The sequence below is a fragment of the Mustelus asterias genome, chromosome 9, assembly GCF_964213995.1.
Source record: "Mustelus asterias chromosome 9, sMusAst1.hap1.1, whole genome shotgun sequence".
NCBI classification, from domain to species: Eukaryota; Metazoa; Chordata; class Chondrichthyes; order Carcharhiniformes; family Triakidae; genus Mustelus; species Mustelus asterias.
This window is the reverse complement of record NC_135809.1, coordinates 112,064,815-112,076,894: the sequence shown is the minus strand read 5'-3', so window position 1 is coordinate 112,076,894 and position 12,080 is coordinate 112,064,815. Positions and strand designations below refer to the sequence as shown.

Genomic DNA, 12,080 nt, shown 5'->3' with positions numbered 1-12,080 from the left:
TAGCTCGAGGGACTAAAGGGATCAAGGGATATGGGTGGGAGGGGGAAGGAAGGGATCAGCCATGATCAAAATGAATGGCGGAGCAGGCTCGAAGGGCCGAATGGCCTCCTCCTGCTCCTAATTGTTGTGTTTTTATGTTGCTCCGAGAAAGGGATCAGGTTTCACAAGGCTGGATTGTGTTTTGAAGCTTGTTATAAGTATTGTTTTGTGGGGTTGCCTGTAAAATAATATTGTCCCTTTGTATAAGAGGCTTTGGTAGGGATCGTATCCAACCCCCTGGCCATTTGAGTCTGGGATTTCGAGGCCACAGTCAGAGTTTTGATCAAAGCTCCCCTGTTGCTTTCTTGATAAACCGACCATTTTATTTTATGAGCCCAGGTTTGTTTCTCAGGAAGAAAGCAGGGTGTGATCCAGCTGGTCTACCTTCCCCCTTTTGTCTTTGCTACTCTCCTTTCACCTGGAGTCTATTTCTGTTACATCTCCCTCCTTCCTGTCTCTCCCTTGTTGGTCGGAGTTACTAGATCAAAATTTGTTTAGTTTTTGAGGTTAAATCATTGCCATCAGCCATAATAATGGTGACTTTGACTCTGGGAGCCCCTTTTTCCTCGAGGTTATTTTGGAGGCTGTTTGGGAGACAGTTTTGAAACTCCTCCAGCATCACTATTTCTCTTAACCCTTTGCAAGTGTGGTCAATTTTTAAAGCTCGGACCCACTGGTCAAATGCTGGCTGTTTAATTCTCTCGAATTCAGTGCGGGTCTGTGTAGTTTCATCACGGGGGTTCCAGAATTGTTGGGGGTGTCTCTCCAGTACGGGTTCATCGGCACTCAGAATAGCAGCCCTTGTCTGATCATAACTGACAGAGCTATCAGCAGGCAGTGTGGAATAAAACTCACCAATTTTCATAGATGCGCCATAGAGAACATCCTTTCTGGTTGTATCACAGCTTGGTATGGCTCCTGCTCTGACAAAGACCGCAAGAAACTACAAAGGGTCGTGAATGTAGCCCAATCCATCATGCAAACCAACCTCCCATCCATTGACTCTGTCTACACTTCCCGCTGCCTCGGAAAAGCAGCCAGCATAATCAAGGACCCCAAGCACCCTGGACATTCTCTCTTCCGCCTTTTTCCATTAGGAAAATGATACAAAAGTCTGAGGTCACATACCACCCAATTCAAGAACAGCTTCTTCCCTGCTGTCATCAGACTTTTGAATGGACCAACCTTATATTAAGTTGATCTTTCTCTACATCTATCTGTAACTGCAACACCATATTCTGCACCCTCTCCTTTCCTTCGCTCCTCTGTACTCTATGGACGGGATGCTTTGTCTGTATAGTGCGTAAGAAACAATACTTTTCACTGTATCCCAATACATGTGACAATAATAAATCAAATCAAAATCACAGGGCTTTTCTGACTAGCTGACCTGATGTGTCCAAACTCAGTTGGCCATGGCAATTGAGCTGCCAGTTTTTCAGAGGCTGTGAGGAATGTTTCCATGTCCTCCTCTTCAAATTTGGTAATAGAAACATATAAGATAGGAGCAGGAGGAGGCCATTCGGCCCTTCGGGCCTGCTCGGGCCATTCATTACAATCATGGCTGATCGTTCAACTCAATAGCCTAATCCTGCTTTCTCCCCATAACCTTTAATCCCATTCGCCCCAAGTGCTGTATCCAGCCGTCTCTTGAATACATTCAATGTTTTGGCATCAACTACTTCCTGTGGTAATGAATTCCACAGGCTCACCACTCTTTGGGTGTTCTTTTGGTCCCCGGAAGGGTAGGGGGTTTTAGTTCAGTCGGGCAGCATGGTCGGTGCAGGCTTGGAGGGCCGAAGGGCCTGTTCCTGTGCTGTAATTTTCTTTGTTCTTTGTAAATGTCTCCTCACCTCTGTCCTAGGTAGTCTATTGCAAATCCTCAGACTGCAATGAATTGGGAATATTTTAGGAAATCAAAATTTGTCCCTGGGCATTTAAATAACCATTGGGCAAATTCAGGTTCTTCCCAACTGTTGCAATCTGTCTCAACTCTCGATTTTTCTGAGCCTATAACTCCCAATCTCATTGGAAAGCTCTCATCTCTTGTCTCGCTTTCCTTCTATACTTGCCAGAATTCTCCCCTCGCTCTTGCCTGCAACTCTAACTCTAGCCTTCTCTCTTCGAGATAAATTCTGGCTAAGGTAACTGGGTCTGGGTCAGATTCTATATCTCCTATCTCTTCTGGATCTGGTGTGAGGCTGAGATTCCTGGACAGCATTGTTAGTCCTCAGGTCTCTATGCTATATTACTGTATTAGGTTAGAATGATAGAATCACTACAGAGAAGAAGGAGGCCATCTGGCTCATCGAGCCTACACCAACAACAACCCTATCCAGGCGCTATCCTTACATTTTTACCCTACTAATCCCCCTGACAATAAGAGGCAATTTACCATGGCCAGTCCACCTTACCTGTACATCTTTGGAGTGTGGGAGGAACACAGTAAGAAGTTTAACAACACCAGGTTAAAGTCCAACAGGTTTATTTGGTAGCAAAAGCCACACAAGCTTTCGAGGCTCTGAGCCCCTTCTTCAGGGGCTTCTTCTGACCTGAAGAAGGGGCTCAGAGCCTTGAAAGCTTGTGTGGCTTTTGCTACCAAATAAACCTGTTGGACTTTAACCTGGTGTTGTTAAACTTCTTACTGTGTTTACCCCAGTCCAACGCCGGCATCTCCATATCGTGTGGGAGGAAACCAGAGCACCCAGAAGAAACCCACGTAGACAGGGGGAAAACGTGCAAACTCCACACAGACAGTCACCCAAGGCTGGAATTGAACCCGGGTCCTTGGCGCTGTGAGGCAGCAGTGCTAACCACTGTGCCACTGTGCCTCCTACGGTGGTAGCAGATTCTAACTGCTTAGCTGTGGCTTTTAGCTGTTTTATGATTGGGCATTAATTTTTGCCAAGTTAAGTCTTCCTCTTACTTCCACATTGAAAATAGCCACCTTATTGTCTACTGTTGGTATTCACAAAGTTTACCATCTTAATCCCTTTGTTACTTGTTTCAACATTTTGGATTTATATTTCTTTTCCTTTTCATTTCCAATTGCTTTAAAGTCAGATGTGGCTCATTTGCAATGTATTTGATCCGAACTGCAGTACCCAATTTGTCTTTCTTATTGCCCAGTGATCAATGTGTTCTATGTATGAGGAGTGTGTGTTTTCTTACCCTCGGGGCAATTGTCCTAATTTAAATAATTGCAGCAGCAAGCTGAATTTTAAAATAAGGAAGGTTAATTATTATCACACACTTGCCCCCGAGGTTTAAAAACGCACGTCTCACTCACTCGAGTCACACATACCGTCGCTCACACAAAGACTAGATACAGATGAGGAAAATAAATATAATTACAATCTATGATGGTCTCGGTCTCTCCCATTGCAGGCCTGTAGTTTCTTAGATGAATTGATGTTTTGGTTGAAATTGAGGTTTTGTAGAGCAGAGGATTTGTTGTAAGCTGCAAGGCCTCTTGTAGTCAAATCTTCAGGAGGTAGGTTCTGAGGTGAACTTAAAGTTGAACCAGGGTGGGAAGAGTCCTTCTCCCACTTTCAAGATATGGCTGTTTATTACTTTAGCTGCATAGTTGACATACAGCTTGTTCGATGGCTGTCTCAGAATTCCTGTTGCCAGAACAGCTTCTTGCTGTTTTAAAGGTAGGCAGCAAACATGGTTGTCTCACCGTGTGATCTGTCACAAGTCCAAAAACCTTTTCTTTGTAAGGTGAGTGGCTGCGTCGATTATACCTGTCATATGATGTTTTTCACACTTTGAGAATTTGGGACAATAGGGGCTTTGTATCTGGATAATCCATTCAATTTGAAATTACTTTTTGAAGTAAAGTAAAAGGCAAGCATCAATCCAGAAAGTTCCTTTAGTTCCCACTGGAGACAGAGGAGTGTTTCAATCCACCAAAGAAGTCAGGTGATTCTTGAGACGCCATCTTTTTGTAGTCTTTGTGCTTTTGAAATAAAATATGAAGTATTGAGTGAAAGTCCATGTTATAGAGGAATATATCTCCACTTAGGGTTTCTATGATTCTATAAAAACAAAGACCACCTTTTCCACCTCTGTAACATCCCTCAACTTTGCTCATTTGCTGCCAAAACCCTCATGCAGACGGTGGCACAGTGGTTAGTACTGCTACCTCACAGCACCAGGGACCCCGGTTCAATTCCCGTCTTGGGTCACTGTCTGTGCGGAATCCACACGTTCTCCCCATGTCTGCGTGGGTTTCCTCCGGGGGTGCTCTGGTTTCCTCCCACAGTCTGAAAGATGTGCTGGTTAGGTGCATTGGCCGTGCTAAATTCTCCCTCAGGGTAGTTGAACAGGCGCTGGAGTGTGACGACTAGGGAATCTTCGCAGTAACTTCATTGCAGTGTTAATGTAAGCCTACTTGTGACACTAATTTAATAAACTTTAAACCAAAACCCTCATGCACGCCTTCATTATCTCTCAATTTGACTATTCCAACATGCTCCTGCCATCTCCCACATTCTACCCACCGTAAACCTGAGGTAATCCAAAACTCTGCTGCCTGTGTCTAACTCGCAGCAAGTCCCATTTCCTCGTTCCCCTTGCATTTTCTGACATGCATCAGTTTCTGGTCAAGCAACATCTTGACTTTTAAAAATTTTCATCCGTTTTATTCAAGTCCATCCATGGCCTTACCTATTATCCCAGTCTCTGTAATCTCCTCCAATCCCACAACCCTGTGTAATATCTGTGCTCCCCTAACTCTAGTCTCCTGGGCATTCCCAATTATAATTGCTCCACCATTGGTGATTGTGCCTTCAGTAGCCTAGCGCCCAAAAAACCCCCCCATCCCCCGAACTCTTTGTCTCCACCTTGTTTCCCCCTTTAAGACACTTCTTCAAATTTACCTCTTTGACCTTGGTCTTCTGACCTAATTTTATTTTTCTTTCATAGAATGTGGATATTGCTGTCTAGGCCAGCATTTATTGCCCATCCCTAATTGTCCTAGTGAAGATGGTGGTGAGGTAGCTTCTTGAACTGCTGCAGTCCCTGAGATGTAGGTACACCCACAGTGCTGTTAGGCTGGGGAGTTCTAGGGTTTTGACCCAGACAGTGAAGGGCTAGCGATATATTTCCAAGTCATGTTGGTATGTGACTTGGAGAGGAACTTCTAGGTGGTGGTATTCCCATGTGTCTGCTTCCCTTGTCCCCCAGTTGGTAGAAGTCATGGGTTTGGAAGGTGCTGTCTAAAGTAAGCTGCTGCAGTGCATCTTGTCGACAGTGCATACAGCTGCCGCTGTAAGTCAGTGGTGGAGGGAGTGAATGCTAAAGGTGGTGGAGGGTGTGCCAATCAATTGGGCCGTTTTGTCCTGGATGGTGTTGAGCTTCTTGAGTGTTATTGGACTGCACTCACCCAGGCAATTGGAGAGTATTCCATGACACTCCTGACTTGTGCCTTGTTGGTGGACAGGCTTTGGGGAGTCAGGAGGTGAGTTACTCGCTGCGACCTTGTTGCCACAATACTTATGTGGCTAGTCCAATTCAGTTTCTGGTCAATAGTAACCCCCAGGATGTTGATAGTGGGGGATTCAGCAACTTTAATGCCATTGAATGTCATGGGGAGATGGTTAGATCTTCCCTTGTTTCAGGTGGTCATTGCCTGGCATTTGTGTGGTGCAAATGTTGCTTCTCATCTTGTCAAACTGAGCTTGAATGTTGCCCAGGTTTTGTTGCATTTAGATATGGATTGTTTCTTAGGAGTTGCGAATGGTGCTGAACATGGTGCAGTCATCAGCGAACATCCCTACCTCTGACCTTATGACGGTGGTAAGATTATTGATGGAGCAGCTGAAGATATGTGTGGCTCAATGACATACATTGTTTTTTAATGCCTCTGTGAATTTCCTTATGATGTTTTATTACATTAAGCATGCTATAGAAATTGTTGAGAGTCGCATTTTATTCCAGATTTATCAAGTAATTGAATTTAAATTCCCCAGCTGCGAGGGTGGGATTCGAACTCATGTTTCCAGAGCATTAGTCTCAGCATCAGGATTATACTATTACCCACTATGTAACCAACTCTATAACAGCTGGATACTGCACTTATTATTTCTATGAGCAGCTGGAAACAGAACAATTTTAGTTACAACTGTGTACAGGCTTTAGATGAAAACAGATGTTGCCTCACATTAGGATACAAGTTCCACTGCGATCCTGATGTGTATGTAATTATCCTTAAGTCTCATTGGCAGAGTTGGTGATAAAATCATCTGCATGTTCATTCTTGAAGATTCCGCTCCTGATCCTACATTCTCCTTCTCACGCTTTACTGTTAAACCGCAAGTATGTTTTGTACTCCACTTCTTGTTCTGTCATGAATAATCTACACAAAAATCTACTTGACGCTTCCAATGCAATACTGAGGGAGTGCTAATGTCAAAAGGCAAGAACTGAGGGAGCACTGGATGTTCGGGGGGAAAGTACTGGTGGAGCAGTACACTGGCAAAGGGTCAGTACTGAGGGAGTGCTGCACTGTCAGAGGGTCAGTACTGAGGGAGCGCTGCACTGTCAGAGGGTCAGTACTGAGGGAGTTCTACACCGTTGGAGGGACAGTACTGAGGGAGCGCTGCACTGTCAGAGGGTCAGTACTGAGGGAGCGCTGCACTGTCAGAGGGTCAGTACTGAAGGAGCACAGCACTGTCAGAGGGTCAGTACTGAAGGAGCACAGCACTGTCAGAGGGTCAGTACTGAGGGAGTTCTACACCGTTGGAGGGACAGTACTGAGGGAGCGCTGCACTGTCAGAGGGTCAGTACTGAGGGAGCGCTGCACTGTCAGAGGGTCAGTACTGAGGGAGTTCTACACCGTTGGAGGGACAGTACTGAGGGAGCGCTGCACTGTCAGAGGGTCAGTACTGAGGGAGTTCTACACCGTTGGAGGGACAGTATTGAGGGAGTGCTGCACTGTCAGAGGGACAGTACTGAGGGAGTGCTGCACTGTCAGGGGGGCAGTACTGAGGGAGCGCTGCACTGTCAGAGGGGCAGTACTGAGGGAGTGCTGCACTGTCAGAGGGTCAGTAGTGAGGGAGCATTGCACTGTCAAGGGTCAGTAGTGAAGGAGCGCTGCACTGTCAGAGGCGCAGTACTGAGTTTGTTCTATACTGTTGGAGGGGCTGTCTTTTGGATGAAACATTAAACCTTGGCTCTTTCTGTGCTGTCCGGTGACCACCAGCCTGAGTAGCATGGGGAATTCTCCCTGGTGGTGGGATCAATTTTTATATCTTAATCAACATTATTAAAATATAGATTGCCTGCTCATTATTACATTGCTGTTTATGAGAGCTTGATGTGTGTAAATTGGCTGTTCCCTTCAGAAGTTCTGCATTGACTCTAAAGTGCCTTGGGACTTCCAGAGATTGTGAAAGGTGCTATTTAAATGTAAATGAAAGGTCGTGTGAGGCTACGGATAATTTGAAGGTGTTGGGAGTTTTATTGCTTGGGGACAGGGTAAGAGAATCAAGTTGTTTTCAATGTAGGTACAAAGAGTGGAGATTGGCTCCTGTACAATGATGAAGTGGTCAGTTTATCACATTTTTTAAAGTTTATTTATTAGTCACAAGTAGGCTTACATGCACACTGCAATGAAGTTACTGTGAAAATCCCCTAGTCGCCACACTCCGGCGCCTGTTCGGATACACTGAAGGAGAATTTAGTATGGCCAATCCACCTAACCTGCACACTTTTGCAGTGTGGGAGGAAACCAGAGCACCCAGAGGAAACCCACGCAGACACGGAGAGAATGTGCAAACTCCACACAGACAGTGACCCAAGCCAGGAATCGAACCCGGGTCCCTGGCGCTGTGAGGCAGCAGTGCTAACCACTGTGCCAGCATGCTGCCCAATCTAATTCAGAGGCTTGGGAGAATAACCTAGAAGAATGCGAGTTTAAATCCCTCTTTCTAATATTTGATTTCAGTTTGTGAAAAATCTGGAAATTAAAATCCTATCTCAATAAAAGCAAATGTCATAAAAACCCAACTGTCATTTTGATTTGGTTTGATTTAATTTATTATTGTCAAATGTATGGGGAAAGTATTGTTTCTTGTGATATACAAAACATACCGTTCATCGAGCACACAGGGAAGAAGGAAAGGAGAGGGTGCAGAATATAATGTTACAGTCATAGCTAGGGTGTAGAGAAAGATCAACTTAGTGCGAGGTAGGTCCATTCAAAAGTCTGATAGCAGCAGGGAAGAAGCTGTTCTTGAGTTGGTTGGTACGTGACCTCAGACTTTTGTATCTTTTCCTTTCGGTCTCTCTTTTACCTGTGCCATTATCCTTTCTTGCCTTTTTTCAACAAGTTTCTGTTTTTTTCCACTGCCTTGGGTTCACAGCAAAGGAGACGAATCGGACAGACAACCCATGACTCCATGCCTTACCATTCTTTAGGCTCCAGTTGAGATTATGCCTGATTTTGTTTTCCACCCAGCTGCACACCATCGCAAGACCTGCATGCACGACTGCCCGCCTTCCCCTGCATTTTCAGTAACGACAGCCCCAGATCTTTAACTTGTCATTTTTGTGAAAAGGATTTGTCTTGAGTGCGGTGTTGGGAGCCGCAGCTCATGTTAAATGCATTCAGGTTCCTTCAGGTCGATCGCACAATGTAACCCATTGAGCTGAGATGGGATCACACAGACGGATACTGTGTTAATTGGGGAGGCTGCCATCGGCACTGGATCATTGCTCACCTTGACCCTGACTCGCTTTGTGTAATCAATATCCCCTTGTTAACTCTAGTGCAGACAACATCTGAGGAGATGTTGGTTTTAAGACTTTCCACTGTGTTGGCGGCAGACTCCTGGTCTAAGGGGGAGCTTTGGATCAGAAATTCCAAGTGAATTTAGAAGTTTGAGTTCTGATTTCAGTGTGAGCTTACAACCCTTACTTTTTCATTGATTTATGGGACATGGGCATCGCTGGCCGGCCAGCATTTATTGTCCATCCTTTGTTGTCCTTGGAGAGTAGTTGAGAGTCAACCACATTGCTGTGGCTCTGGACTCACATGTAGGCCAGATAAGGTAAGGACGGCAGATTTCCTTCCCTAAAGGACATTTGGACCTTTAGGGAGGGAAATCTGCCATCCTAGCCTTGTCAGATGGGTTTTTACGACAATCGACCAAATCCACAATCTAAAGATGTGCGGGTTAGGTGGATTGGCCATGCTAAATAGCCCCTTAGTGTCAGGGGGGCTAGCTAGGGTAAATGCATGGGATTATGGGGATAGGGCCTGGGTGGGATTGTGGTCGGTGCAGAATCGATGGGCCAAATGGCCACCTTCTGCACTGTAGGACTCTATGATTCTATGACAATGGTCATCGTTAGACTTTTAATTCCAGATTTTTACTGAATTGGAATTTCACCATCTGCTATGGGATTTGTACCTGAGTCCCCAGTACCCTGGGTCTCTAGATTGTAGTCTAGTGACAATACCACCACACCACTGCCTCCCCAAGGTATTCATGATGTGGAGATGCTGGCGTTGGACTGGGGTGAACACAGTAAGAGTTTTAACAACACCAGGTTAAAGTCCAACAGGTTTATTTGGTAGCAAATACCATTAGCTTTCGGAGCGCTGCTCCTTCGTCAGATGGAGTGGAAATGTGCATTTCCACTCCATCTGACGAAGGAGCAGCGCTCCGAAAGCTAATGGTATTTGCTACCAAATAAACCTGTTGGACTTTAACCTGGTGTTGTTAAAACTCTTACTGTCCCCAAGGTATGTCGGAGGAATATTATAGAGTCACATAATGCAATATTTGGGCAGGTGGCTTGGTCAGAGAAGTGTGTTTTAAGGAGCATCCTAAAGGAAGAGAGAGAGAGAGGGGTAGAGAGGTGGAGAGATTTAGGGAGGGTTGTGAAAGGTGTTGTCGAAATGCCAGTCTTTCTGTTTTCTCTAATTCAGCCACATGAATTGATGGGCAGGTGTAGACCAGCTGGTCCATTGAGCCTAATCACACCAAAATGCAGGAAGATTGTGGCTAGGCACAGCCTTAATAACCCCCCCCCAAACCCCACCGTTCTGTAACTTCAGGACAGTGATGCCATGAGAGGTTTTAGTGTGCCATTGAACAAATAACGACGCTTGGGGCACAGTTGCGCCGCCTGGAACCACAGAGCCGGAATCCCACAGAATCCTCCTTAACTCGAAAACCCCAGTGCTTAAATTCCCAAGCTGCAGTCAGTGATGGGGTGGCATGGTGGCACAGTGGTTAGCACTGCTGCTTCACAGCACCAGGAACCTGGGTTCAATTCCGGCCTCTGTCAGTGTGGAGTTTGCACATTCTCCCCGTGTCTGCATGGGTTTCCTCCAGGTGCTCTGGTTTCCTCCCAAAGTCCGAAAGATGTGCTGGTTAGGGTGCTAAATTCTCCCTCAGTGTACCCAAACAGGTGCCGGAGTGTGGCGACCGGGGGATTTTTACAATAGCGTCATTGCAGTGTTAACGTAAGCCTACTTGTGATACTAAGAAATAAACATTAAAAAAAGGATGTGCAGGTTAGGCTGATTGGCTATGCTAAACTGCCCCTTCATGTCAGGGGGACTAACAGGGTAAATACATGGGGTTACAGGAATAGGGCCTGGGTGGGATTGTTGTTGGGACAGGCTCAATGAGCTAAATGACCTCTTTCTGCACTGTAGGGATTCTACGATTTTATGTTTCAGCTTGGAAGCATTAGTTTACCCTCATGTGATCAAAATAAATGCACTTCTCAAGTTGCTGTGAAACTATGACTTGTTCATCTGCCTCAATAATCTTTTCACGCTATTTGATTCCGAATGCACAGCCTATTCTTTTCCCATCAGCTTTGCTGCAGGACGGCAGTGACTACAGGTCATAGTTGCAAATGCTTTGGGATATGCTGAGTATGTGAAAGGCGCTATATAAATGTAATGTTTTTTTCTTTTTCTCACCCCCAGAGGTACCACAGAGACGAGAGGAGAATGTGGCTGCTGATGTCTTCCCTGATTCTTCCCTCTTCACTCACTGGGGCCGTGACCTTACTCCTGAAAATCGAAGGGTTGCCTTGAAGAAGTTCCAGTATTATGGCTACAACAGCTACCTCAGTGACCAGCTATCGTTGGACAGATCCATTCCGGATCTCAGGCCCGATGGGTATGTCGTACACACAATGCTGCTTCAGTATTCCCTTTTTTCCAGGAGGTGGGCGAGAAAACCACGATCCTGAAATTCTTGGCTGGGTGGGCTTCACTTAATCAACTGGTGAGAAACCAGCAGAACCTCTGTAGGGAATGACCAATCCAAAAGGAAGCGTAGAAACGTAGAAGATAGGAGAATGGGGAGGCCATTTGGCCCTTCGAGCCTGCTCCGCCATTCTTCACGATCATGGTTGATCATCCAACTCAATAGCTTGATCCTGTTTTCTCCCCATAACCTTTGATCCCATTCACCCCAAGTGCTATATCAATCCGCCTCTTGAATACATTCAATGTTTTGGCATCAACTGCTTCCTGTGGTAATGAATTCCACAGGCTCACCATTCTTTGGGTGAAGAAATATCTCCTCATCTCCATCCTAAATGGCCTACCCCGAATCCTCAGAGTGTGACCTTTGGTTCTGGACATACCCACCATCGGGAACATCCTCCCTGCATCTACCCTGTCTAGCCCTGAGTCTACAATAGACATGATGTGGAGATGCTGGCGTTGGACTGGGGTAAACACAGTAAGAGGTCTCACAACACCACGTTAAAGTGCAACAGGTTTATTTGGTAGCAAAAGCCACAAGCTTTCAGAGCGCTGCTCCTTCATCAGGTGAGTGGGAGTTCTGTTCACAAACAAGGCATATAAAGACACAAACTCAATTTACAAAATAATGGTTGGAATGCGAGTCTTTACAGATAATCAAGTCTTAAAGGTACAGACAATGTGAGTGGAGAGAGGGTTAAGCACAGGTTAAAGAGATGTGTATTGTCTCCAGACAGGACAGTTAGTGAGATTTTGCAAGCCCAGGCAAGTTGTGGGGGTTACAGATAGTGTGACATGA

General features: G+C 45.5%; 1 protein-coding gene across 2 annotated transcripts in view; it reads left to right on the top strand.

The window, feature by feature from the left end:
- The window catches only part of galnt18b (UDP-N-acetyl-alpha-D-galactosamine:polypeptide N-acetylgalactosaminyltransferase 18b), a 297,715-nt gene that overhangs the window by 132,252 nt on the left and 153,383 nt on the right, over window positions 1-12,080 (top strand). For both annotated transcript variants that reach the window (XM_078220864.1, XM_078220865.1), the window contains exon 2: window positions 10,994-11,189. In XM_078220864.1, coding sequence (XP_078076990.1) covers window positions 10,994-11,189 — 196 coding nt within the window. The remainder of the gene's footprint in view (window positions 1-10,993; window positions 11,190-12,080) is intronic.